Genomic DNA, 25,521 nt, shown 5'->3' with positions numbered 1-25,521 from the left:
GTTATATAATTAAAGATTGGGAATTAAGTACGAAAAAGAAGATAATCTCGTGCTATCGATGTTGATGGTCCTTCCCGTATATAGATCCGGTACTTTCCAGTAACAAGCTCCATTAAGGTACAAGCCCGACCGTCTCGGGAACGATTAATATAATATCAAACCCTCTAGGCCACCCGACCCCACACCTAGTTCCATGGGGAATTTGGGGTCACCGCCTCGCCTGTTAAACAGAATTCCCTTCGCGTAGATGAGGTTGAAAATTGGGCTGCTGAAGCTATCAAGCTTTGTATTGCGCTTATCAACCGCCAGAGTGTTGTGTGATGACAGCGATTCCGCCTCCACTTCCTCTCGCAAGATCGTTTCTGTGGACATTATGGCAGATTTTGCAGTGAGATTAGTCTCTTGGATCCCACCAATGCGGATGTTGTGCCGTTGGGTGATGTAGACTATCTCTGTGAACGTACGGAACGCCATACGGCGTGAATAGCAAGGAGCAACAAAGCTTTTGAAGAAATTACGGAGTAGGCGAATATCCTTTGCACGTGAATTAATGACATGATTGTTACCGTCTTAAAATAGATTCGTTTCCGGCACACCCAACAAAACCATTTATCTTGGGTTTAACACCTATCTGGAGCAGGAAAGCATGGAACAGTCCCGCTGCAAGGATCTGCTGAGAGGATGACAGTTTGCGGGAGGGACACTACTAATTAAATGGGGTTACTCTAAAATGATAGCCCTTGATCGTGAAAAATCCCCAGTCGGTCCGGTACATAGAACCGGCGGAGGTTGGAAGCGCATGAATGAATGCAAAGTTATTCATACGACATGGCTGTAGGAAAATTCAGTAACTATTGATATAAGTTTGTGCAACTGTTTGCTGGCCGAACACAGCAAGTGCTAATGTAGTTTTTTATACAGTTTTCACATAGAAACTTAATCGATTCACAATTCTATTTAATGACATAATTAGGTTCCCTTTTCATACAGGGTCTTTTGCTTCATTAAGCGAACATCTGTCAGCAGCCCCAAAAAAATATTTCGTTTCTACAAAAAATAGGATAATGGCAAGCAGCCGTTTCCTTCTTACCTAAAAATACAATCATTCAAGGTTCGATTCGAGCTCAAGGCCAATCAATATAAAATGCATGCGCAACTACCCATTGATGTCGCACCTTACCAAATACGTGCCTCTTTTCGAAAAAGCCATATTATCTCTTGCAGCAAATGCAGAAAAATTTAATTTAAAACTTAAAAAATTCAAAAAGTTGTTTGCCTTGCAAAGTTTTTTAGGAATTATCAGTTTTACAATGTAAAAATGGACAACCATTTTAAAAATTTGTTTGTGTTTGAACTGCAAAGACATTTAAAGCTGATGAATCATAAAAATGCATAAATATGTATGTATAAAAAGGGAAATTGTTCCAATTTAATTAGGTTATAATATTAATTTTATGTAAAGTCGAAGCACTCGCAAAAGGAATGCATCACAACAAAGAAAATAAATATGAAAACCAAACTTCAGTACAAAAAATATTGAATGGTCCATATGCATAAAACCAGTGAGAGCCCTCTTTTCAATAGCAGTCACTTGAAATTCCAAAGTTGTTTTGAAATAATTGCTTTTATAAATTCAGTTCGCTAGTTTTATACATATGGGTCAACGTCTTGTCTTGGCTTGTCTTAAAAATAAACTACGTCCAACAGAAAATTAAGTACATATGCCTGCCTTTGTTCTTTCGACAATCATGGTTTTTTATTTTCTTTATTAGTAGATGTACTATATCCACCGAATGAAGCACGCATGTTCGGTTTGATGATGTTCTGAAAAAGAAAAAAAAAGTTTAAAAAATTTATATTTCTTTTGCCTGGTTTTTCAGTGCGAGTTTAAACTCTAGTTAAAGTTGACTAGAGTTTAACCTTGCCACTTTGTTCGATAACATACAATTTTGCTACTCATCTCAACTTAAGCGGCCGAAGTGGCAGGGTTAAACTCTAGTCAACTTTAACTAGAGTTTAAACTCGCACTGAAAACCCCGGCCTTAAAATACTTTAATAATACTTACCAAACGTGTTTCTAGCTGTTTTGGAATGTTTGGAACTTTTATTGATTGCTTACTCTTAACCGCTTGTACAGGTGGCACTCCTGCCAAGCTATTACGCATGCGCACTGGCGATTTAGCCTTAGTCAGTTCTGGCAACGCACGTTTCTTAAGAGTATTATTACTAGTAGCATTAGGTTGTAGTTTTGTGGTAGGTGTTGAATTTGAAAAACGTGAACTCCACTTTGTTACCGTGCCACTTGATCTCGCTGAATTTGTGCTTATGTTAACTGCAGGAGTAGAATAAGCACCGCTCATTTGTTCACTATTCCGCGCCGTAGACATTGGTGTGCTTGTATTTGAAATCTTTCCCGAGGATGTTAGTAAGTGCATAGAAGTTTCCATGCTAGCTTTATGAAACTGTGATCGTATATTACCTAGTGGCCGTTCAGGAGTAGCCAAAGTGGCCGTTAGAAGAGGAGCCACTTTCTTAATTGGCATTACAGCTTTCAGTGGAGCTTTGGATGTCATAACAGAGGTTTTCGCCGTTTGTTGCTTGCTACGCTTTTTAAGATCGGGTTTGAATGCATTTAAATTAGCGGCACGTGGAATAGGGTGAACCACAGCCTGATGCAGTTGAGTTTCACGTTCGTGTGTTTTGGATGGACCGAGAGAGTAACGCGAATGAATTGCCGTGCTATACATAAACAAATTAAGGTTAAAAAAATTGTAGACTACTTTCATAAAAGAAAGGTTGCAAAATTCGCAGTTTAATTTTGGTAAATATCATGCCTGTAGATCTGAGAACAACTTCAAGAACTGTTACATCATAAGGTCTATTTAAACTAAAGAAGCTGAAGGCTTAAAATTTGTACTGAAGTAAGGGTGGTATTGAGGTGTTTAACATATCGCACACTAACTACAAAAGAGTCACAACTTAAAATTTTTCAAAATCGGTTTTTTTTCCATAAACCAATTCACAGCACACATATCTAACTGCCCCTTAAATTTCGTTGTCATTATTTTCTTCTTTAGCTGGAAAATTACCGTTATGCCAGTTTTGGTGTTGATTGCATCGCTTGCGCTCTATCAACTAAAGAGTATACTATTTTTAGTTGTGTCAATCTGCTTAAGAACAAGTGAACAGTTTTTTTACGCATAAAGTGTATTATTTTAAATTCTGACTATCTTGTTGCAAAAAACTTTTAACTTTGTTGTGTATTAATTAAAATTGTGTCTTTTTATACGTATATAGTGAGTAAAGTTGCTTGTATTATTGTGAAATGTGCCTTTTTTGATGGAATAATTGTGAATGTACGAGTAGTAAGTTTTCTTAGAAATAGTCATAATTCAAAATTGCTATATATTTTGTCCGTAAACAAATAATTACAACAAAATTTCGTCAATTCATTTTATAATGAAGGTATCCTTCTTTGTAAAACTGGATTTCAGTATAACATTACAGACGTTTTCACATAAACCGTTTTTCTTCTCTCCTGAACATTTACATTTTTTCAAGTTGTGACTCTTTTGTAGTTAGTGTGCGATATCTTAGAGCTGCTAACACCATTCAACAACATTTTTATGTACAACTATTAGCATCTTTTCTGTGTTTGACTCTGCAGGTTTTATTTTTCATATTTTATATCAGTCTGAAACATTAAATGTTTGCTTTTTTCAGCAACATGTGCAAAAATCTTTCCGGCTACATCAATGTAAGAAGTACTTTTGAGTGAAAAGGGAGCTTGGCAGCTTTTAATGAGCAGGTATAGACAGATAGATTGTTGTGAAGTTATGCACTGAGATCTCTTGGTCTATTATGTGCGCTCATTCTCTTACAGCACCTGGTCTAAACCGAGTTCTCTGAGAAAATCCAGAATAGTACTCGGATTAAGAGAGTGTACGCGACTACTTTTTAATTTTAGCGATCCAAGGATCTCATGTCTTCTTCTAGCGACTGCATCGCATTCCAGCATAATGTGTTCTGTAGTCTCATCTTCGCAGTCACAGAACCGGCAGAGGCTGACTGTCATTTCACAATAAATTTAGCAAACAACGCAAATTAAAATATATTACTGGGCTACTGAGATGATCTAATTGTCTGCTGGGTTTGCTCAGTTATTTGAATACAAGTTACGATCCACTTTCCAACATAGAAAAGCATACATTAACAAATACATGCTAATTTTGCTTATTGCTTTTGAACATTACTGCAATTTCAATGCATAGCGGCATAATCGTATGATTTTGCTGTTCTTTCATTGTGCTAACATATTTAAAAAAATTGCCCTTGCACGCAATCAAATCGTCACGGTAAATTTAAACTAAACTAATTCAACAAATTATTTGTTGTTGTTGTTGTAGCAATGCTTCGCCCCACCTAATAGCTGCGACCGATCACAAATTGTCATCCATATCCTCTAATGGGAGTTTTCAACATGGGTGGACCATAAGGAAAGGGGTGTTAGAGGCATTCGTTCGGCATTACAATTAAAGAGATGGTTGGTGTCATGTGGGGACACATTGCAAGCGGCGCATACATTTTGTATGTCGGGGTTGATTCTGGATATGTAAGAGTTTAACCTGTTACATTATCCAGATCGAAGTTGAGCCAGAGTGACTCGCGTTTCCCTGGGGAGTATGCGTTCCTCTTCCGCAAGTTTTGGGTACTGTTTTTGAGTACTGGATTCACCAGGCAATTCCTGGCATAAAGGTCCGACGCCTGTTTGTGGAGTTCACCAAGGACCTGCTTGTGTTTTTTTTGCTTCATACGGCTGAGTTTTCAGGTGCCGTATTTCCTCAAAATGCTTACGGAGATGACTCCTTAAGTCCCTAGGCGGTGTTAGCTCATCAATCAGATGTCTGTTGGGATGCCCAGGTTTCCGGATATTCAACATGAACTGTTTGGTTAGCATCTCATTTCTCTCCCTGATGGGGAGTATTCTCGCCTCATTATGTAGATGGTGTTCTGGGGACATAAAAAGACAACCCGTGGCGGTTATGAGCGCCGTATTTTGGTAGGCATGTAGCTTATTCCAGTGGGTAATTTTCTCATTTCTCTCCCTGATGGGGAGTATTCTCGCCTCATTATGTAGATGGTGTTCTGGGGACATAAAAAGACAACCCGTGGCGGTTATGAGCGCCGTATTTTAGTAGGCATGTAGCTTATTCCAGTGGGTAATTTTTAGGCTTGGCGACCATATAGGGCACGCATAGCATGCAATCGGCTGGCCAATTGCTTTGTATGTGGTAATGAGCGTTTCTTTGTCTTTTCCCCCAAGTACTGCCAGCAAGGGATTTGAGAATTTTATTACGGCTCTGGATTTTCGGTACAATTGCGGCTGCGTGCTCACCAAAATGTAGATCCTGATCAAACGTCGCACCCAAGATTTTGGGGTGTAGGACAGTCGGTAGCGTAGTGCCATCGACGTGGATGTTCAAAATGGTCGACATTTGCGACGTCCATGTTGTAAATAAGGCCGCGGAGGATTTAGTCGGTGATAATGCCAAGATTCGCGAGGCGAAAAAACTGGAGAGATCAGGGAGGTAGCCGTTTATTCTGTTGCAAAGCTCATTGATCTGTGGGCCTGAGCCTGTGGCCATTATTGTGCAGTCATCGCCGTAGGAAACGATATTAACTCCTTCTGGTGGCGAAGGTAGCTTAGATATGTAGAAATTAAACAAAAGTGGGGATAGGACACCACCCTGTGGCACCCCCTGTTTAATTCTTCTTGGTTTTGATGTTTCATTTCTAAATTGCACCGATGCCTGCCGACCACCCAGATAATTTGCGGTCCACATTTTAAGACATGGGGGAAGGGTAGACCCTTCCAGGTCTTGCAGTAACGTACCATGGTTGACCGTATCAAAAGCTTTTGATAGGTCTAGCGCAACGAGTACTGTTCTATGGTGGGGGGTTTTGATTTAAACCGCAATTTATCTGGCTGCTGATGGCATTTAGCGCGGTGGTGGTGCTATGGAGTTTTCTGAAGCCATGCTGATGCCAGGCTAGCTGCAAATTTGCTTTGAACTAGGGGAGCAAAATGGCTTCAAGCATCTTGGCTACTGGCGATAGAAGAGATATCGGGCGATATAACTCTCCTATGTTAGCTGGTTTCCCAGGCTTTAGTAGCGGGACCACCTTGGCCATTTTCCATTTTTCGGGTATGACAAAGGTAGAAAGAGACAGGTTGAAGGCATGTGCTAAATATTTGAAACCCTCTTCCCTATGCTTTTCAGCGTCGGCATGGCTATGCCGTCTGGGCCCAGTGCTTTGGACGGCTTAGCATGACCGATGGCATCCTCAACCTCTGGGCGGTGATGGTAATTGGTGACGCGCTGAATTTATGTTTATATGCATGTCTGTTGGCTCTCCGCCTATCTTTGTCGACCGTAGAATGCATTATATATTGTCGACAGAAAGCGCTCGCGCATTTTTTCGCATCCGACAGCACTTTATCGTCAAAGGCGATGGAAACTTTGTCATTGTGCCTAGACGGATTCGATGGGGACTTTACGGTGGACCAAAGTTTACCTACACCGGCAGAGAGGTTACAACCGCTTAGGTGCTCCTCCCATTTCGCCCGCTTGTGTTCATCCACAAGCAATCTGATGCGTTGGTTTATATCCCTTATTTGGGGGTGGCCGGGATCGAGCTGTCTTATAAGGCCACGTTCTCTCGCCAAACTTGCGGCCTCCGCCGGGAAGTGGAAATTATTTGTTAACGTGGGCTGTGCCTTGTTATCATCATTGGGACTGGACTAAATTGTTTAAATTGTGCAGTTCTCCGCGAATTTTGGTGTCAATTTCATCGTTTATTTGGTGTTTGGAGTTCTCCGTCAAGTCATTGTCAACGTCGTCGTGTATTTGGTGTCAACGTCATTGTTCTCCGTTAAGTGGTCATAGTCAACGTTCGTTTATTTGGTGGTAAATTGTGCAAATCTCCGTCAAGTCATAGTCAACGTCATCGTTTATTTGGTGTGGTCATAGTCAACGTCATCGTTTATTTGTTGGTTAAATTGTGCAGTTCTCCGTCAATTGGTTATAGTCTATGTCATCGTTTATAATTTGTGCAAATCTCCGCCAATTGGTCATCGTTAGTATGGTGGTAAAATTGTGCAGCTCCTTGGTCATAGTCAACGTCATCGTTTATTTGGTGTTTGGTGTTCTCCGTCAATCTGGTCATAGTCATCCTTCGACGTCTAAATTACTGTAATGAGTAAATAATAAATTGGTCAGTGTCATAAAGTCGTAAGTTACAAAGCAAGTAAATTTGATTCAAAGCCTGTTGGAATTTCGCCATTAATCGATTTTTATTCTATTTACATTAAATAAATTGTTCGTTTTATACTAGGAGTTTTTTCAGCATTACAGGTGTAGAGTGTCAAGGCAGTCGGCATTATAAATATAGGCTCACATATAAAGGTTTAGGCAACTGTTCGGCACTAATTTCCTCAGAAACCTTCTTTGTTTTTAATTGACTTGTTAATATGAACACTCGTCAGAAAGTAAGAACTACTTCTGGTCAAGCGAACGATAGCGACACCGGGTCCGATGGAGAAACTACGGCAGTGAACATAGGTGAGTGTAGCGCAGCATACACACCGGCGCGTGGTGCAAACGAAACACTGGCGTCTTTGGTGTCAAGCATTGCATGGCACCGAGACTCTGTAGAAAAACTCCGAAACGAAACGAGTCGTAGTCAAATAGAGGTGCAGCAGCTTCGACAGCGCATCAAGGCAGAGGCTAGTAATGTCGTTCCAACTGCGGGTACATATACCAATTTTTCACAGCCTCCACCGACAGCACCGCAAATAACAATACCACCAGCACAGTTACCAGCATCGTCGTCATCAAATTCAATGTGGCTGGTAGAGCGTTCCGCCGTAAAATTACACCCACTACCTACCTTCGATGGCAATCCAGAGGATTGGCCTCTATTTTTAGCGAACTTCAGCGACAGCACAGCCCAGTTCTCCTAAAACAACCGACAGAATTTAATGCGACTGCAGAAAGCACTTCAAGTAACGCAAAGCGGTCAGTAACGTCAATGCTAATATACCCTGATGACGTTCCAAAAGTTATGAAGGAACTTGAATTAAATTTTGGACGCCAGGACTTGCTGATACGCTGCCAGTTGCAGAAAGTGCAGCAGTTTCCTGCCATTAACGATAGCCACCTTGAGCAAATTTTAAAATTTTCGAATCGTGTCGCCAATATTTCAGCGTTTTTCAAGTCAGCCAAATGTGACCACCATCTTATAAACCCCATGTTGCTGGAACAATTGATTCCTAAGCTTCCTTCATCCGAACAATTTGAATGGAGTAAGTATGCCGCTAATGTTTCCAGTTTCCCCACTGTTGACGTATTTTCAGATTGGTTGAGCGATTTGGCAAAAATAGTTGCGACTATGCCCGGCGCTAGTAACAGTTCTCTGCGTTCTAGTCAACAAACCTTAACGCAGCCGCGATATAATGCACAAACTAATCGTCAGTCTGGACGAAGTAGAGTTCTTCATAGCAACCGCGAGCAACTGGCATGTCCTTCATGCAACGAAGCTTACACTTTGCCAGAATGCCGAAGATTTCAGTCAGTCATTGGTCAAACAACATCGTCTTTGTTTTGGATGCCTCGTAAAAGGTCATAGCCTTTTAAGTTGTCGTCGCCGCAAGCAATGTTCCATCAACGGTTGCAAACGTATGCATCATATGATGTTGCACAAGGATATAGGATCATCCTCTACGTCGTCGTCCGACCGGGAACGAATTTTGAATTGTCGAAAGGACCAGGTAACCAGTCTTTTTAAAGTTGTCCCAGTTACATTGTCAGGTCCTCGAGGAAAAATGTCTGTCTACGCGATGTTCGATGAAGGGTCATCAGTGTCGCTTTTGGAAGAAGATGTCGCAACACAGTTAGGTCTACGAGGTCGTGTCATGCCTCTCACTCTTCAATGGTACGGTGATAGCCAGACAACAGAAAGCTCCAGGAGAGTGTCTCTTCAAATAGGAGATGTAAATAGTCGACATACATACTCACTGAAAAACATCCATACGATAAAGAGTCTCCATTTGCCAAAGCAGTCATTTCAAAAAAGTAAGTTTAATTATTTAAAATCTCTGCCTATAGAGAACTATGAAGATGTCGAACAAGTCTTACTGTTGGGTTTGGACAATTTTCATTTGTGTTTGTCCAACAAAGTCGTCGAAGCCGGACGTGATCACCCAGTAGCAGCGGAAACTAAGTTGGGTTGGGTGGTATACGGACCACACCAACAAGAAAGCCGGACGTGATCACCCAGTAGCAGCGGAAACTAAGTTGGGTTGGGTGGTATACGGACTACACCATCAAGAGAGCGTTGACATGCCAAGGGTGCTTCATATACGTAAGTCGGAATCATATAAACAATTAAATAATTTAATGGAGGAGAGCTTTGGAGTCCGGAGTACCAAAATCGAGCCAGGAAAATCTTGTTAGAAACCACAAAAAGCATCGGCCAGAGGTATGAAGTAGGATTACTTTGGAGACCAGATTTTACCGAACTCCCGTCGAGTTATGCAATGGCGAAGCAGCGCTTATAGAGTACTGAGTCTAGAATGCAGAAGGATGCCCTTTATGCTGAGAGTTATAAAAGGGAAATCGCCAAATATATAGAAAAGCGGTATGCCAGAAAGCTGACACAAGATGAAGCCGCTATTGAAAATCCCAAAACATGGTATCTCCCTCACTTGGTGTGGTGGTCAATCCGTCGAAACCGGGAAAACTGCGTATTGTCTTTGACGCAGCTGCCGTTACAAGTTCCACATCGTTAAACTCCGCACTACTGAAAGGCCCGGAACAAGCGCAACCGCTTATAGAAATCATCCATAATTTTCGCCAAGGTATTGTTGCAGTAGCCGGAGATATACAAGAGATGTTCTCTCAGGTACGAATAGTTGATAAAGATCAAGATTCTCAACGTTTTTTGTGGCGAGATGGTAAGTCAAACGAACCAATCTTTACCTATGTAATGTCGTCGATGATATTTGGAGTTATTTGTTCACCTTGCTGCGCCGAATATATAAAGAACGTCAACGCCGCTAAATCTGAGACCGCCATGCCAGGTGGAGCCATGCTGTGATAGCTAACACATACGTTGATGATCTCTAAATATCACAAATGAAGCCATTAAAATAAATGCCACCGCAGGTTTTAAATTACGCAATTTTATATGTAACAATAAAGAGGTTCAATACAAATTAAATGGAAAAAATTTAGAGAGTAACTCGGAACTCGTCAAAATGGTGTAGTATTATGCATGGTGCCGCCTTATGTCAATACGTTTGTAGTACTATGCAGCATGCACTACTACGCCAATGTATTTTCTATGCAGACCACACATATTGCATTCACATTACAATATCGACCTAAATACATTTCGTTTACCCCATCGCAGCGGGAGTTCAACACCACTAACTAATGCCGACAGCAAGACCTGTATCCGGTTACATTTCTACTGGCGCATTGACCAACTCGTTAATAGCGGGACCTTGTGTCAATGACAATTCGTCAATGCGCCTGCCAAAATATTTCTACAGTTATAATTTGTTAAACTAGGTCGAACTAATATGCTGACTAAGTATGTAAATGTTAAGAATGTAGTGTATTAGTGTTAGTGTAAATACGTATGTGTAGAATAGATAATTTTGTATAAAAGGAAAGACAATTCTAAAATAAAGACAATCGCATTTTAACGCCACTCATCGGCGTTTCAATTGCTAGTAATCGGCTGGTGCCATGGACTTTTTTCTTTCCTTTCACTGTCACTTCTTTTCTGAACGTCCGCAAGTGAGCTCCAGCAACCAAACCGAAGGTAAGCATTCCTTTTTTTCAAGTGTAAATTCGATAAAATTAAGCTAAAGTGTGACTCATTAAATATTTTCAATTTTAAATTCTCCACTTAATTTTGAATTCGTGAATAAAGAAAGTTTTGTTATTAATTAGATTAGTGAAAGTGTTGTTTTTCCATAAGACACTAACTAGTTCTCTTTTATTTTTCTTTTTGGTGTTACGTGCGAGCGAATCCCCATCGTCCCGAACCACACGTAATCAAAGATGTTGAAAAGAATCGGGCCAAGATGAGAACCCTGTGGAACGCCAGAAGCTACTTCATATTCTTGGGATACATGACCGTTGACACGCACCTTTAGAAACCTTTCCGATAGATAAGTTCGTATCCAGTCCAAGGCTTTGTCTTTTACACCATAGTGGTTGAGTTTCTTAATTAGAATTACGTGATCCACCATGTCGAACGCTTTACTAAAGTCTGTATAAATTGCATGTACATCAAATCCTTGGTTCATAGTGTTTAAAATGTGGTTTGTGTATAGAAAAGGATTCGTTGTAGTTGATCTACCACCTAAGAAACCGTGTTGTCGAGTTGAAATTATATTTTTGAAGCTAAAAGTTAATTGCGGGAAAACAATTTTCTCGAATAATATTACAATGGATCCCAATACAAAAACTGAAAATGTGCTTGGTATGTATTGGAATACCGCTAATGATGCTCTTGAATTTCAATTTCAGTTTTACAAAATCGCCCGGGATGTTCTGAATGGGACCCGAACGCCGACAAAGCGAGAATTATTAGGCATATCTATGTCAATTTACGACCCATTCGGACCTCTGGCAAACATCACCATACTTTTGAAGCTGTTGGTTCAGTCATTATGGCGACTAGAAATTGGGTCATCAATGGAAGTCATAGTTGGAAAATTTTCAGTCGGTGAAGAATTTCACCGTACCGCGCTGTTATTCTGCATTATTGTCTGTTGCTGATGATATTCAATTACATATTTTTGTGGATGCAAGTTCCTCTGCATATGCCGCCGTCGAACATCTCCGAATAAAACGAGGGAACGAGGTCGATGCTATGCTGGTTTCGGCCAAAGCAAGATGCACACCAATCAAGGGTATGACAATACCACGTTTAGAGCTACAAACCGCCGTTTTAGGGTGTCGCCTAAAATAATCATTGGTCCACTGTCATGACTTTACCACCAATAGTACATTTTTGAGCGATTCCAAAACTGTCATATTGTGGATTCGTTCAACTAGCACAGCTTACAAAGAGTTTGTCGCATGCAGCATAGCTGAGATTTTAAGTACGACAACATCAGATCAATGGCGATGGGTTCCTACAGCGCTTAACGTAGCAGACGAAGCAACGAAAACGTCTACGACATTTCAGTACGGTACACGGTCAAGATGGCTGAAAGCTTCATCCTTTCTCTATGAAGAAGAAGCACGCTGGAGGCGGGAAACATCAGAATTGATGTCTGAACAATGTGCTGTGGAGAAAGGACCTAAAAGAGTCATGCTTACAAACCAAGGGGAGTATCCATTCAAATTTTGTAATTTTTCTTTATATTTAAAGCTCACCAGAGTTCTGGCCTGGGTACTAGGGTTCGCTAAAAATACTAGATTTGGTATTCGTCACAAGGGGGAATTAAACGCCGAATCATTCGCCGGAGAAATACGAAGAAGTCAATGTCGAAGTCATCAGCCATATATCAGCTAACGCCATTTCTAGACGATGATGGTTTGTTGAAGGTCAATGGTAGAATTGATGCCGCCTATTGTTTACCTCTTTCCACACGTCGTCCTGTAATTCTGTGTGTTTTGTCAACCGCCGAGGAGTGCCAGTGAAGATTAGAAGCGACAACGGTACTAACTTCGTGGGAGCCCAAAAAGAACTTAATGAAGAGAACCGTTTATTTGACTTTAATCTTATTGAGCAGGAAATGTCTCGCCCAAATTTTCAGTGGGTATTCAATTGTCCATCTAACCCATCAGCAGGAGGTTGCTGGGAGCGCCTCGTACAATGTATCACAAGGTTATTACAACGGGTCTTAAAGGAAGAAGCTCCACGACTGGAAACGTTCAGAAGCGTACTGATAGAAGCCGAAAACATCGTAAACAGCCGCCCGATAACTGAACTGCCTGTAACGCCACAATACGAGGAGCCTTTGACACCCAACCACTTTCTGCTAGGATGCCTCAACTCAACGCAAACTCCTAGTATAAACGACGAGCATGTATGCCTTCGAAAACAATGGCGAATATCGCAAAATATAAAAGATCGACTGTGGAAGAGATGGACCACCGAATACTTGCCTCAACTTTTACGACGCTCTAAATGGAGAGATCAAGCAACGCCTTTTAAACCGGGGCAATTAGTGATTGTATGTGATCACACTGTACCATGAAGCAAGTGGAGGCGATGTCGGATGACTCGCTTCCCAAGGCAGTCGGTTCTATGTACCGGAGCGACTCGGGATTTTTCCCGACCAAGGACTGTCATTTCAGTGTGACCCCATCTAATTTGTTTCGTCCCTCCCACAAATTGTCATCCTCCCAACAGCTCCTTGCAGCAGGACTGCTCCATATTCTCTTACTCCGGGAAGGCATCGAATGCAATCCGGGTCCATCTCCTGACCCCGGTTCTGAGAAATGGTTTTGCTGCATCTGCCGGAAAAGAATCTTTTTAGGACGGTCATACTCTGTTCAGTGTGTCTCGTGCAAGGGATGGTTGCATCGGACAGGTTGTTCTGGGCTTGATCCCAAAACCCGACGTCCACGTAACTTTTATAAATCTTTTGTGGCTCCTTGCTGTTCACGCCCAAGGGCGTCCCGTAGTCTACGTCTAAGCGCCCCCCCCCCCCCACTACCTTCCAGCAGCCCCGCTGCTCAGCAAGCCACAACAAGTACCCGCTGCTGCTCGCGCCCCACGGCGCCAACAACTCAAACAGCTGCTACCACTCATAACTACAATCTACGTTGTAGAGTCGGAAGCAATGCTGAGCAGCAGCCCCTACCCCCGTCTTCTCCCCCCCTCTTTTCCGGCAGCAATCGTGTAGGTCAGGGAAACAGACTCTTAGTCCCTACCTCCGTTTGCACCGTTTGCCAGCTCAGAATATATATGTTTGCGACATCCGCCCAATGCAGCTCCTGCCTTGGGTGGTGCCACACCCTAGATGTTCTGGTCTCCGCGACGGCAACCCCCCGACGGGTTTCATCGCGCCATGTTGCCAGGCCGCAAACCCAAATCATCCGGGTACCCCAATGCTTGCCCAAGGACGCCCAGTCCTAGGGCCACAACAGCAATTGCGTCCTGGCCTTCCCCAACCCAGGCGCAGTCACCCGTCACTTACCCCCAGAGTGGCCACGTCTCCCCTTATGCACTTCAGAATTCTGCAGTTAAACTGTAATGGACTAACTGGGAAGATTACGGAGATAGTCGATTTCATGAAGCGGCACAACATCCGCATTGCTGCGATTCAAGAGACTAAACTCACAGCAAGATCTGCATTGCAGACCTGCTCTGGGTATAACGTCCACAGGAAAGACCGCGAAAGCGGAAATGGAGGCGGTCTCGCGTTTATCATACACCACTCTGTGCAATATTGTATATTTGATCCTGGCATCGACCGCAGGGACAATGTCTTAGAACGTCAAGGCCTATCTGTCCGGTCAGGCGATGCAAACCTAGAAATCATCAACATCTACATCCCTCCTGCCACCTGTTGCACCAGTGGATACCGCCCTAATATCAGGGCCTTACTCACTGGCAACAATCGCATTATCTTAGGCGATTTCAATGTCCATCATGATCTATGGCATTCAAATTTGCGGGCGGACAGTAGGGGTGAGATGTTGGCGGATCAAATAGAAGAAACGACGTTCTGCACAATAAACGGAGACGCCCCACACGTATGGTAGGAAGCTATCACAGCTCGCCAGATATCTCAATCGTGAGTGCAGAACTCGTAAACTGCGTCAACTGGCAGCCGATGGTAACATTGGCATCAGACCACCTGCCCATACTTATTTCGCTTGAGCGTAACACCGACTTCATCGTCACTGAAAAACGCACTTTCATAAACTTCAAAAAAGGAAAGTGGGAAGAATATAAATCCTTTACAGACAGCCGCCTAGCTGCCCTCCCTATCCCGACTGATGCTCGCCAAGGGGAGCGTGCCTTCCGTAAGGTCATTAAATCCGCCTCGGCACATTTCATTCCCGCCGGGAGAATTCCCGAAATCCGGCCCCACTTCCCGGCGGAGGCCGCAAACTTAGCGAGATAACGTGACCTTATAAGACAGCTTGACCCAGGCGACCCCCAAATAAGGGATATAAACCAACGCATCAGATTGCTTGGAGATGAACACAAGCGGGCGAAATGGGAGGAGCACCTAAGAGGTTGTAACCTCTCTACCGGTGTGGGTAAACTTTGGTCCACCGTAAAGTCCCTATCGAATCCGACTAAGCACAAAGACAAAGTTTCCATCGCCTTTGGCGACAAAGTGCTGTCGGACGCGAAAAAATGCGCGAGCGCTTTCTGCCGACAATATATAATGCATCCTACGGTCGACAAAGATAGACGGAGAGCCAATAGACGCGCACATAAACACAAATTCAGCGCGTCACCAATCACCATCACCGCTAAAGAGGTTGAGGACGCCATTGGTCGTGCTAAACCATCCAAAGCAGTGGGCCCAGACGTCATAGCCATGCCGATGCTTAAAAACCTAGGGAAAGAGGGGTTCAAATATTTAGCACATGTCTTCAATCTGTCTCTTTCCACCTTTGTCATACCTGAGAAATGGAAAATGGCCAAGGTGGTCCCGCTACTAAAGCCTGGGAAACCAGCTAACATAGGTGAGTCGTATCGTCCGATATCTCTCCTATCGCCAGTGGCAAAGACGCTTGAAGCCATTCTGCTCCCTTATTTCCAAGCAAATTTGCAGCTAGCCCCTCATCAGCATGGCTTCAGAAAACTCCATAGCACTACCACCGCGCTAAATGCCATTAGCACCCAGATAAATTGCGGTTTAAATCAATACCCCCACCATAGAACATTACTCGTAGCGCTAGACCTATCAAAAGCTTTTGATACGGTCAACCATGTCTCGTTACTGCAGGACCTGGAAGGGTCTACCCTTCCCCATGTCTTAAAAGGTGGACCGCGAATTATCTGGGTGGTCGGCAGGCATCGGTGCAATTTAGAAACGAAACATCAAAACCAAGGAGAATTAAACAGGGAGTGCCACAGGGTGGTGCCCTATCCCCACTTTTGTTTAATTTCTACATATCTAAGCTACCTTCACCACCGGAAGGAGTCACAATCGTTTCCTACGCCGATGACTGCACAATAATGGCCACAGGCCCAGGCCCAAAGATCGATGCGCTAGGAAATAAAATAAACGGCTACCTCCCTGATCTCTCCAGTTTTTTCGCCTCGCGAAACCTGGCATTATCACCGACTAAATCTTCCGCGACCTTATTTACAACATGGACGCCCCAAATGTCGTCCATTTTGAACATCCACGTCGATGGCACTACGCTACCGACTGTCCGACACCCCAAAATCTTGGGTGTGACGTTTGACCAGGATCTACATTTTGGTGAGCACGCAGCCGCAATTGTTCCGAGAATTCAGAGCCGTAACAAATTCCTCAAATCCCTCGCTGGCAGTACTTGGGGAAAAGATAAAGAAACGCTCATGACTACATACAAAGCAATTAGCCAGCCGATTACGTGCTACGCGTCACCCATATGGTCGCCAAGCCTAAAAATCACCCACTGGAAGAAACTACAGGCCTGCCAAAATACTGCTCTCAGAATCGCCACGGTCTGTCTTCTTATGTCCCCAGAACACCATCTGCATAATGAGGCGAGAATACTCCCCATCAGGGAGAGAAATGAGATGCTGACCAAACAGTTCCTGTTGAATACCCAGAAACCTGGGCATCCCATCAGACATCTGATTGATGAACCAGCACCGCCTAGGGGCTTCAGGAGTCATCTCCGTAAGCATTCTGAGGAAATACGGCACCTGAGAACCCAGCCGTATGAAGTGAAAAAACACAAGCAGGTCCTTGGTGAACTTCATAAACAGGCGTCGGACATTTATGCCGGGAATTGCCCGGTGAATCCAGTACTTAACGAAAATCATTCAAAACTTGCGGAAGAGGAACGCATACTCCCCAGGGAAACGCGTGTCACTCTTGCTCAACTTCGTTCTGGATACTGTAACAGGTTAAACTCTTACCTATCCAGAATCAACCCTGACATACAAAATGTATGCCCCGCTTGCAATGTGTCCCCACATGACACCAACCATCTCTTCAATTGTAATGTGGAACCAACGCCTCTAACACCCCTTTCCTTATGGTCCACCCCTGTTGAAACGGCAAGTTTCCTTGGACTCCCGTTAGAGGATATTGATGACAATTTGTGATCGGTCGCGGCTATTAGGTGGGGCGAGCATTGCTACAACAACAACAACAACTGGTCGGATGACTGAGGTATTTATTGCGGAAGACGGCCAAGTACGGAGTGATGTGGTTCGAACCGCATCCGGATTAATACGTCGACCAGCCAGTAAGCTAGCCGCTTTAATGGTTGGTGAATCCTCATGCGGATCCACCGGGGGTGGGATGTCATTTCCCAATAAATTTAGCAAACAACGCAAATTCAAATATATTACTGGGCTACTGAGCTGATCTAATTGTCTGCTGGGTTTGCTCAGTTATTTTAATACAAGTTACGATGCACTTTCCAACATAGAAAACCATACAATAACAAATACATGCTAATTTTGTTTATTGATTTTGAACTTTACTGCAATTTCAATGCATAGCGGCATAATCGTATGATTTTGCTGTTCTTTCATTGTGCTAACATTTCTATTTATACAGGGACCAAATTGAACAGCAGCACAGTTATCGAAAACACCATATAGATATCTAGTTTGTGCATGTGGCTCTTCAGCCTGCAGTGACATGTGAATATTCCTGTTAAAATTCGAAAGCTGCTTTTTGGGGGGGTTAATCATGCCTTTATATCGCTTTGAGTTGCCTGCCGAAGTCCTGGACTTTCGTGGCAGTGTTCTTCTCTGAGGCACGCTCCTTTTTGCTTTAGCTCCTCCGATATAAAATGTGACCCTATCGGCATGATGGGATCAGCTCCTATTGGTTTTTCGGCCGCTACAAACCTGGCAAGCTCCTCTGCGTTCTCGTTTCCATCCACTCCTTTGTGTCTAGGTACCCAAGTTAACGAATGGTGTTATTTGCACCTAGACTGTTTAATCGTTCCACGCAATCAAGGACTATTGAAGATTTAATCTCAACTAAAGATAACGCCTTGAGCACAGCCTGTAGATTTATCTCTGCACACCGGCTTATGACAATAACTTCGGCTTGGAAGATGCTCGGATATTTTCCAAGTGGTATGGGTATTTTGGTTCTTGGGCCGAAGATACCCGCACCGATGCCCTCTGGTGTCTTCGAGCCATCGGTGCACCATTTTAGATGGTGATTCTGACGATGCGCTTAAATAGTGTAGGTGTCCCAAGTAAGTTTGTTTCCAAGCCCTACTTTGAAACGCTTCTCAAACTTAATTAGCTTCCTCATGTCATCGCTGGGAAGTTGGATAAGTTTAATCTAATCTTTCAGCTTCTCCCTGTTCCCCCCTCCCCTTTAGCTTTGTTAATTTAAGTTCTCCGGTCTGCCTGCTCAATTATTATGTGTAGAGGCGTTAGCTCATGCAGCACTTCCACTGCCATCCTCGGGCATGTTCACATGGCTCCCTGCACACATGCCAAGTGTGCTTGGTGGGTGACTTTTGTGCGATCACCATAGTTGCTCTTGATGCCCGCGCAACACCCCAGCGGGTAAGGGGGTCAGAATATACCCGCGGTAGGTATGCCTGTCGTAAGAGGCGACTAAAATACCAAATTCAAGGGGTGTGTAGCGCAACCCTTCAGGTTGCCAGCGCAATATATAGCTTCTCCAAACCCAATTGTCAACCTCACCTATCCGCGGCGAATCCTGTTTCACTAACAGACGAGGCTCTGGCGACCCCAAGCTCCGCATGGAACTTGGGGTGGGGAGGGAGGGGATGGATAGCACTACCTCGGCGCTAAATGTCATTAGCACCCAGATAAATTGCGGTTTGAATCAATATCCCCACCATAGAACAGTACTCGTAGCGTTAGACCTATCAAAAGCTTTTGATACGGTCAACCATGGCTCGTTACTGCAAGACCTGGAAGGGTCTACCCTTCCCCCATGTCTTAAAAGGTGGACCGCAAATTATCTGGGTGGTCGGCAGGCATCGGTGCAATTCCGAAACGAAACATCAAAACAAAGGAGAATTAAACAAGGGGTGCCACAGGGTGGTGTCCTATCCCCGCTTTTGTTTAATTTCTACATATCTAAGCTACCTTCACCACCGGAAGGAGTCACAATCGTTTCCTACGCCGATGACTGCACAATAATGGCCACAGGCCCAGGCCCAGAGATCGATGAGCTATGCAATAAAATAAACGGCTATCTCCCTGATCTCTCCAGTTTTTTCGCCTCGCGAAACCTGGCATTGTCACCGACTAAATCTTCCGCGACCTTATTTACAACATGGACGCCCCAAATGTCGACCATATTGAACATCCACGTCGATGGCACTACGCTACCGACTGTCCTACACCCCAAAATCTTGGGTGTGACGTTTGATCAGGATCTACATTTTGGTGCGCACGCAACCGCAATTGTTCCAAGAATTCAGAGCCGTAATAAATTCCTCAACTCCCTTGCTGGCAGTACCTGGGGAAAAGACAAAGAAACGCTCTTGACCACATACAAAGCAATTAGCCAGCCGATTACGTGCTACGCGTCACCCATATGGTCGCCAAGCCTAAAAACCACCCACTGGAAGAAACTACAGGCCTGCCAAAATACTGCTCTCAGAATCGCCACGGGCTGTCTTCTTATGTCCCCAGAACACCATCTGCATAATGAGGCGAGAATACTCCCCATCAGGAAGAGAAATGAGATGCTGACCAAACAGTTTCTGTTGAATACCCAGAAACCTGGGCATCCCAACAGACATCCGATTGACAAACCAGCACCGCCTAGGGGCCTAAGGAGTCATCTCCGTGAGCATTTTGAGGAAATACGGCACCTGAGAACCCAGCCGTATGAAGCGGAAAAACACAAGCAGGTCCTTGGTGAACTCCATAGACAGGCGTCAGACCTTTATGTCGGGAATTGCCCGGTGAATCAAATACTTGAAGAAAAATTTCCAGAACTCGCAGAAGAGGAACGCATACTCCCCAGGGAAACGCGTGTCACTCTTGCTCAACTTCGTTCTGGATACTGTAACAGGTTAAACTCTTACCTATCCAGAATCAACCCCGACATACAAAATGTATGCCCTGCTTGCAATGTGTCCCCACATGACACCAACCATCTCTTTAATTGTAATGTGGAACCATCTAACACCCCTTTCCTTATGGTCCACCCCTGTTGAAACGGCAAGTTTCCTTGGACTCCCGTTAGAGGATATTGATGACAATTTGTGATCGGTCGCGGCTATTAGGTGGGGCGAGCATTGCTACAACAACAACAACAACAACAACAGGGAGGGGATGGCCTGAAGGTTTAATGTGGCCACATAAATCGTTCCCGAGATAGTCGGGCTAGCACCTTAATGGTGCTGTGGTACCGGAGCGTACCGTATCTGTATCCGGCAAAGGACCATCACATCGATAACACTCCCCAAAGCAACCTTATCGCTACAACAACAACAACAACAACATGAGTCATCACTATCATAGTGTACATCTATCTTATACCGTTTTCTTTTCTGGAAAAGTGTTACGCTTTTTTTTTACGCCGCGAAAGGGTTGTAAATATATTTCGTTCTATTCTAAAAAGCAGGTAACGCCTTTACGAGGTATTTCGTTACTTTGTGAAAATTGTTGCCTGCTCGCAACGCAAAAGCGTTACACTTTTACCGTGCCTAAAATGGCGGGTTGGCAGTGCAACGCTGCTAAACCAGCTGATCGTGACAATTTATTTTCGTAACTTTACAAATTTTTAGAAAAGAAATTGAAATGAAGGAAATAATTGCTAATGAATTTTTATTATCATTGACAGCGCGTTTGTGAAAATCAACTAATACACGCATCTCCCTGCAATACGTCTGCACACCAATATTGCTCTTGTAGCCTTTAATATGGCGTTGTCACGTGCTTCCTCCCAAGAATTTCATCCTTAATGATGTGCCTAATCCCTTCCAGTTTTCTTGTCCTGGTAAAGGGTACAATGGCTGGTGTTAGAGTTGATGCTTAACCCTACCTCAGTACATCTCTTATCTCGAGTGCCCGATTCACACTATCGTGGGCGTGTTGTGATGGCAGGTATAGATAGAAGAAGTGGGAAAGAAAACGCGAAAAAGAGTTGGAAAGGGGACGGATTGGTAGATTAAAACATGAACGAACTGTGCTTTATACATGTTAAAGTTAAAAATGTTCACAGAAAGCCAGTGCTGTTAATTTTATTCTCAAAAAAATTAACTCTGTCATTTTATGAACATGTTCTAGAAATTTAAGGGGTTGTTTGAGAGCAATATTTTAGCATATCAAGTTGACTCCCCAGATAGCCCGGGTGGTTTATATGCTAGTTAATATGCAATACGGGCAAAGGACTATAAACATTGATAACACTCCCCAAAATATTACAGACAAGTTTCTATAGCTACATAATTCAGTAACGTAAACATGTTCAATACTCAAAACTTACTTTGGTAATCGGCGAGTGTTTGTTATGCCCGTTCCGTGTTGCAATGAAGTCAGTGATGTATGTGGCGTACCAAGAGAAAATGAATTTCGACGTTGCGTACGTATTGGAGTCTTTATTTCCATAGTAGCCGTACTATTTTGAGGCATAACATTGGCGGCAAGCGATGAACTATCTGTGCCAGCTACTAATGCTTTTGAGCGGATTGGTAATTGAACAATCTTAATTTTATCATGTAAAGATAAAGATTGTGAACGACGTCGCATTGATAAATCATTATTTTTATCAGCGAAGAAGTCACCACAAATTGAGCTAACGTTTTGCTTCATATTAGATTGAATGTTATTTGTTGGCATAACCACAATGAAAGTGGGATTACAAATTGTTGATGTTTGCGATGCATTGCTTCCTGTAAGCTCTTTGAGGCTATTTGTACCATCGTTGTTAGGGGTCTGCGTAGCGATTTGATGTTGCTCAAATAACTTACTTATTTGTTCAATGATATCATTTATATCGGGATTTGTTGTAGCTGCCTCATTCAATGAAACAGGAGATTTGGTATTTTGTGGCGACGTTATTGGGGAGATATTTTCCACATGCGGCAACAAAAGAACTTCCCGTTCAGCAATGGGTTCACTATCATACGTGGCAGATGATTTTAACATGGCCTCTGGTATATCTTTTGGTGGTGATAGTGACTGCGTAGATTGTAGAGAGTGTGTCATTCGCGATATGTCTTCATTTACTAATGCATGAATTCCAGAAGTAACTTCACAATTCTCATTTTCAGTTGGCTTAGAAAAAGAAAAAATAATGTATAAATATCTTCACCGAAAAGGCAAATTGGCTTAACCTATCGCACCACAGCCCCCCAAAGAGTGAAACGACCTAGCATTATATTGTGACGAATATTACCATCTCTAAGCTGTTACTAAGTAAATGCACAACAACAAAAAACATTAAAGCAAGCTACATAAACACATTAATCATCATTTACACACATATGTAGAGGGCGTCGAAGAGATTACTCACGCACACACATGTAGTTGTTGTTGTTGTAGCAATGCTCGCCCCACCTAATAGCCGCGACCGATCACAAATTGTCATCAATATCCTCTAACGGGAGTCCAAGGAAACTTGCCGTTTCAACAGGGGTGGACCATAAGGAAAGGGGTGTTAGAGGCGTTGGTTCCACATTACAATTGAAGAGATGGTTGGTGTCATGTGGGGACATATTGCAAGCGGGGCATACATTTTGTATGTCGGGGTTGATTCTGGATAGGTAAGAGTTTAACCTGTTACAGTATCCAGAACGAAGTTGAGCAAGAGTGACACGCGTTTCCCTGGGGAGTATGCGTTCCTCTTCCGCAAGTTTTGAATAATTTTCGTTAAGTAATGGATTCACCGGGCAATTCCCGGCATAAAGGTCCGACGCCTGTTTATGGAGTTCACCAAGGACCTGTTTGTGTTTTTTCACTTCATACGGCTGGGTTCTCAGGTGCCGTATTTCCTCAAAATGCTTACGGAGATGACTCCTCAAGCCCCTAGGCGGTGCTGGTTCATCAATCAGATGTCTGTTGGGATGCCCAGGTTTCTGGGTATTCAACAGGAACTGTTTGGTCAGCATCTCATTTCTCTCCCTGATGGGGAGTATTCTCGCCTCATTATGCAGATGGTGTTCTGGGGACATAAGAAGACAGCCCGTGGCGATTCTGAGCAGTATTTTGGCAGGCTGGGTGACGCGTAGCACGTAATCGGCTGGCTAATTGCTTTGTATGTAGTCATGAGCGTTTCTTTATCTTTTCCCCAAGTACTGCCAGCGAGGGATTTGAGGATTTTGTTACGGCTCTGAATTCTCGGAACAATTGCGGCTGCGTGCTCACCAAAATGTAGATCCTGATCAAACGTCACACCCAAGATTTTGGGGTGTCGGACAGTCGGTAGCGTAGTGCCATCGACGTGGATGTTCAAAATGGTCGACATTTGGGGCGTCCATGTTGTAAATAAGGTCGCGGAAGATTTAGTCGGTGATAATGCCAGGTTTCGCGAGGCGAAAAAACTGGAGAGATCAGGGAGGTATCCGTTTATTTTATTGCATAGCGCATCGATCTTTGGGCCTGGGCCTGTGGCCATTATTGTGCAGTCATCGGCGTAGGAAACGATTGTGACTCCTTCCGGTGGTGAAGGTAGCTTAGATATTTAGAAATTAAAAAAGTGGGGGTAGGACACCACCCTGTGGCACCCCCTGTTTAATTCTCCTTGGTTTTGATGTTTCGTTTCTAAATTGCACCTATGCCTGCCGACCACCCAGATAATTTGCGGTCCACCTTTTAAGACATGGGGGAAGGGTAGACCCATCCAGGTCCTGCAGTAACGAGCCATGGTTGACCGTATCAAAAGCTTTTGATAGGTCTAGCGCTACGAGTACTATTCTATGGTGGGGGTTTTGATTTAAACCGCAATTTATCTGGGTGCTGATGGCATTTAGCGCGGTGGTGGTGCTATGGAGTTTTCTGAAGCCATGCTGATGCCAGGCTAGCTGCAAATTTGCTTTGAACTAGGGGAGCAAAATGGCTTCAAGCGTCTTTGCCACTGGCGATAGGAGAGATATCGGACGATACGACTCACCTATGTTAGCTGGTTTCCCAGGCTTTAGTAGCGGGACCACCTTGGCCATTTTCCATTTCTCAGGTATGACAAAGGTGGAAAGAGACAGATTGAAGACATGCGCTAAATATTTGAACCCCTCTTTCCATAGGTTTTTAAGCATCGGCATGGCTATGCCGTCTGGGCCCACTGCTTTGGATGGTTTAGCACGACCAATGGCGTCCTCAACCTCTTTAGCGGTGATGGTGATTGGTGACGCGCTGAATTTGTGTTTATGTGCGCGTCTATTGGCTCTCCGTCTATCTTTGTCGACCGTAGGATGCTTTATATATTGTCGGCAGAAAGCGCTCGCGCATTTTTTCGCGTCCGACAGCACTTTGTCGCCAAAGGCGATGGAAACTGTCTTTGTGCTTAGTCGGATTCGATAGGAACTTTACGGTGGACCAAAGTTTACCCACACCGGTAGAGAGGTTACAACCTCTTAGGTGCTCCTCCCATTTCGCCCGCTTGTGTTCATCTACAAGCAATCTGATGCGTTGGTTTATATCCCTTATTTGGGGGTCGCCTGGGTCAAGCTGTCTTATAAGGTAGCGTTCTCTCGCTAAGTTTGCGGCCTCCGCCGGGAAGTGGGGCCGGATTTCGGGAATTCTCCCGGCGGGAATGAAATGTGCCGAGGCGGATTTAATGACCTTACGGAAGACACGCTCTCCTTGGCGGGCATCAGTCGGGATAGGGAGGGCAGCTAGGCGGCTGTCTGTAAAGGATTTATATTCTTCCCACTTTCCTTTTTTGAAGTTTATGAAAGTGCGTTTTTCAGTGACGATGAAGTCGGCGTTACGCTCAAGCGAAATAAGTATGGGCAGGTGGTCGGATGCCAATGTTACCATCGGCTGCCAGTTGACGCAGTTTACGAGTTCTGCGCTCACGATTGAGATATCTGGCGAGCTGTGACAGCTTCCTACCATACGTGTGGGGGCGTCTCCGTTTATTGTGCAGAACGTCGTTTCTTCTATTTGATCCGCCAACATCTCACCCCTACTGTCCGCCCGCAAGTTGCCATAGATTATGATGGGCATTGAAATCGCCTAAGATAATGCGATTGTTGCCAGTGAGTAAGGCCCTGATATTAGGGCGGTATCCACTGGGGCAACAGGTGGCAGGAGGGATGTAGATGTTGATGATTTCTAGGTTTGCATCGCCTGACCGGACAGATAGGCCTTGACGTTCTAAGACATTGTCCCTGCGGTCGATGCCAG

At 43.9% G+C, this 25,521-nt stretch overlaps 1 protein-coding gene across 2 annotated transcripts in view; it reads right to left on the bottom strand.

Moving 5' to 3' along the window:
- Positions 1-1,401: 1,401 nt before the first annotated feature.
- LOC137249762 (uncharacterized) overlaps positions 1,402-25,521 on the bottom strand; it is a 40,088-nt gene continuing 15,968 nt past the window's right edge. For both annotated transcript variants that reach the window (XM_067781625.1, XM_067781626.1), the window contains exons 3-5: positions 21,662-22,452; positions 2,067-2,739; positions 1,402-1,824 (exon numbers count right to left, since the gene is read on the bottom strand). In XM_067781625.1, coding sequence (XP_067637726.1) covers positions 1,747-1,824; positions 2,067-2,739; positions 21,662-22,452 — 1,542 coding nt within the window. In that variant the 3' untranslated portion in view covers positions 1,402-1,746. The remainder of the gene's footprint in view (positions 1,825-2,066; positions 2,740-21,661; positions 22,453-25,521) is intronic.

The sequence above is a fragment of the Eurosta solidaginis genome, chromosome 4 (assembly GCF_040869045.1).
Source record: "Eurosta solidaginis isolate ZX-2024a chromosome 4, ASM4086904v1, whole genome shotgun sequence".
NCBI lineage: Eukaryota > Metazoa > Arthropoda > Insecta > Diptera > Tephritidae > Eurosta > Eurosta solidaginis.
Note: the sequence above shows the minus strand (reverse complement) of the source record. Positions and strands in the feature narration are given on the sequence as shown.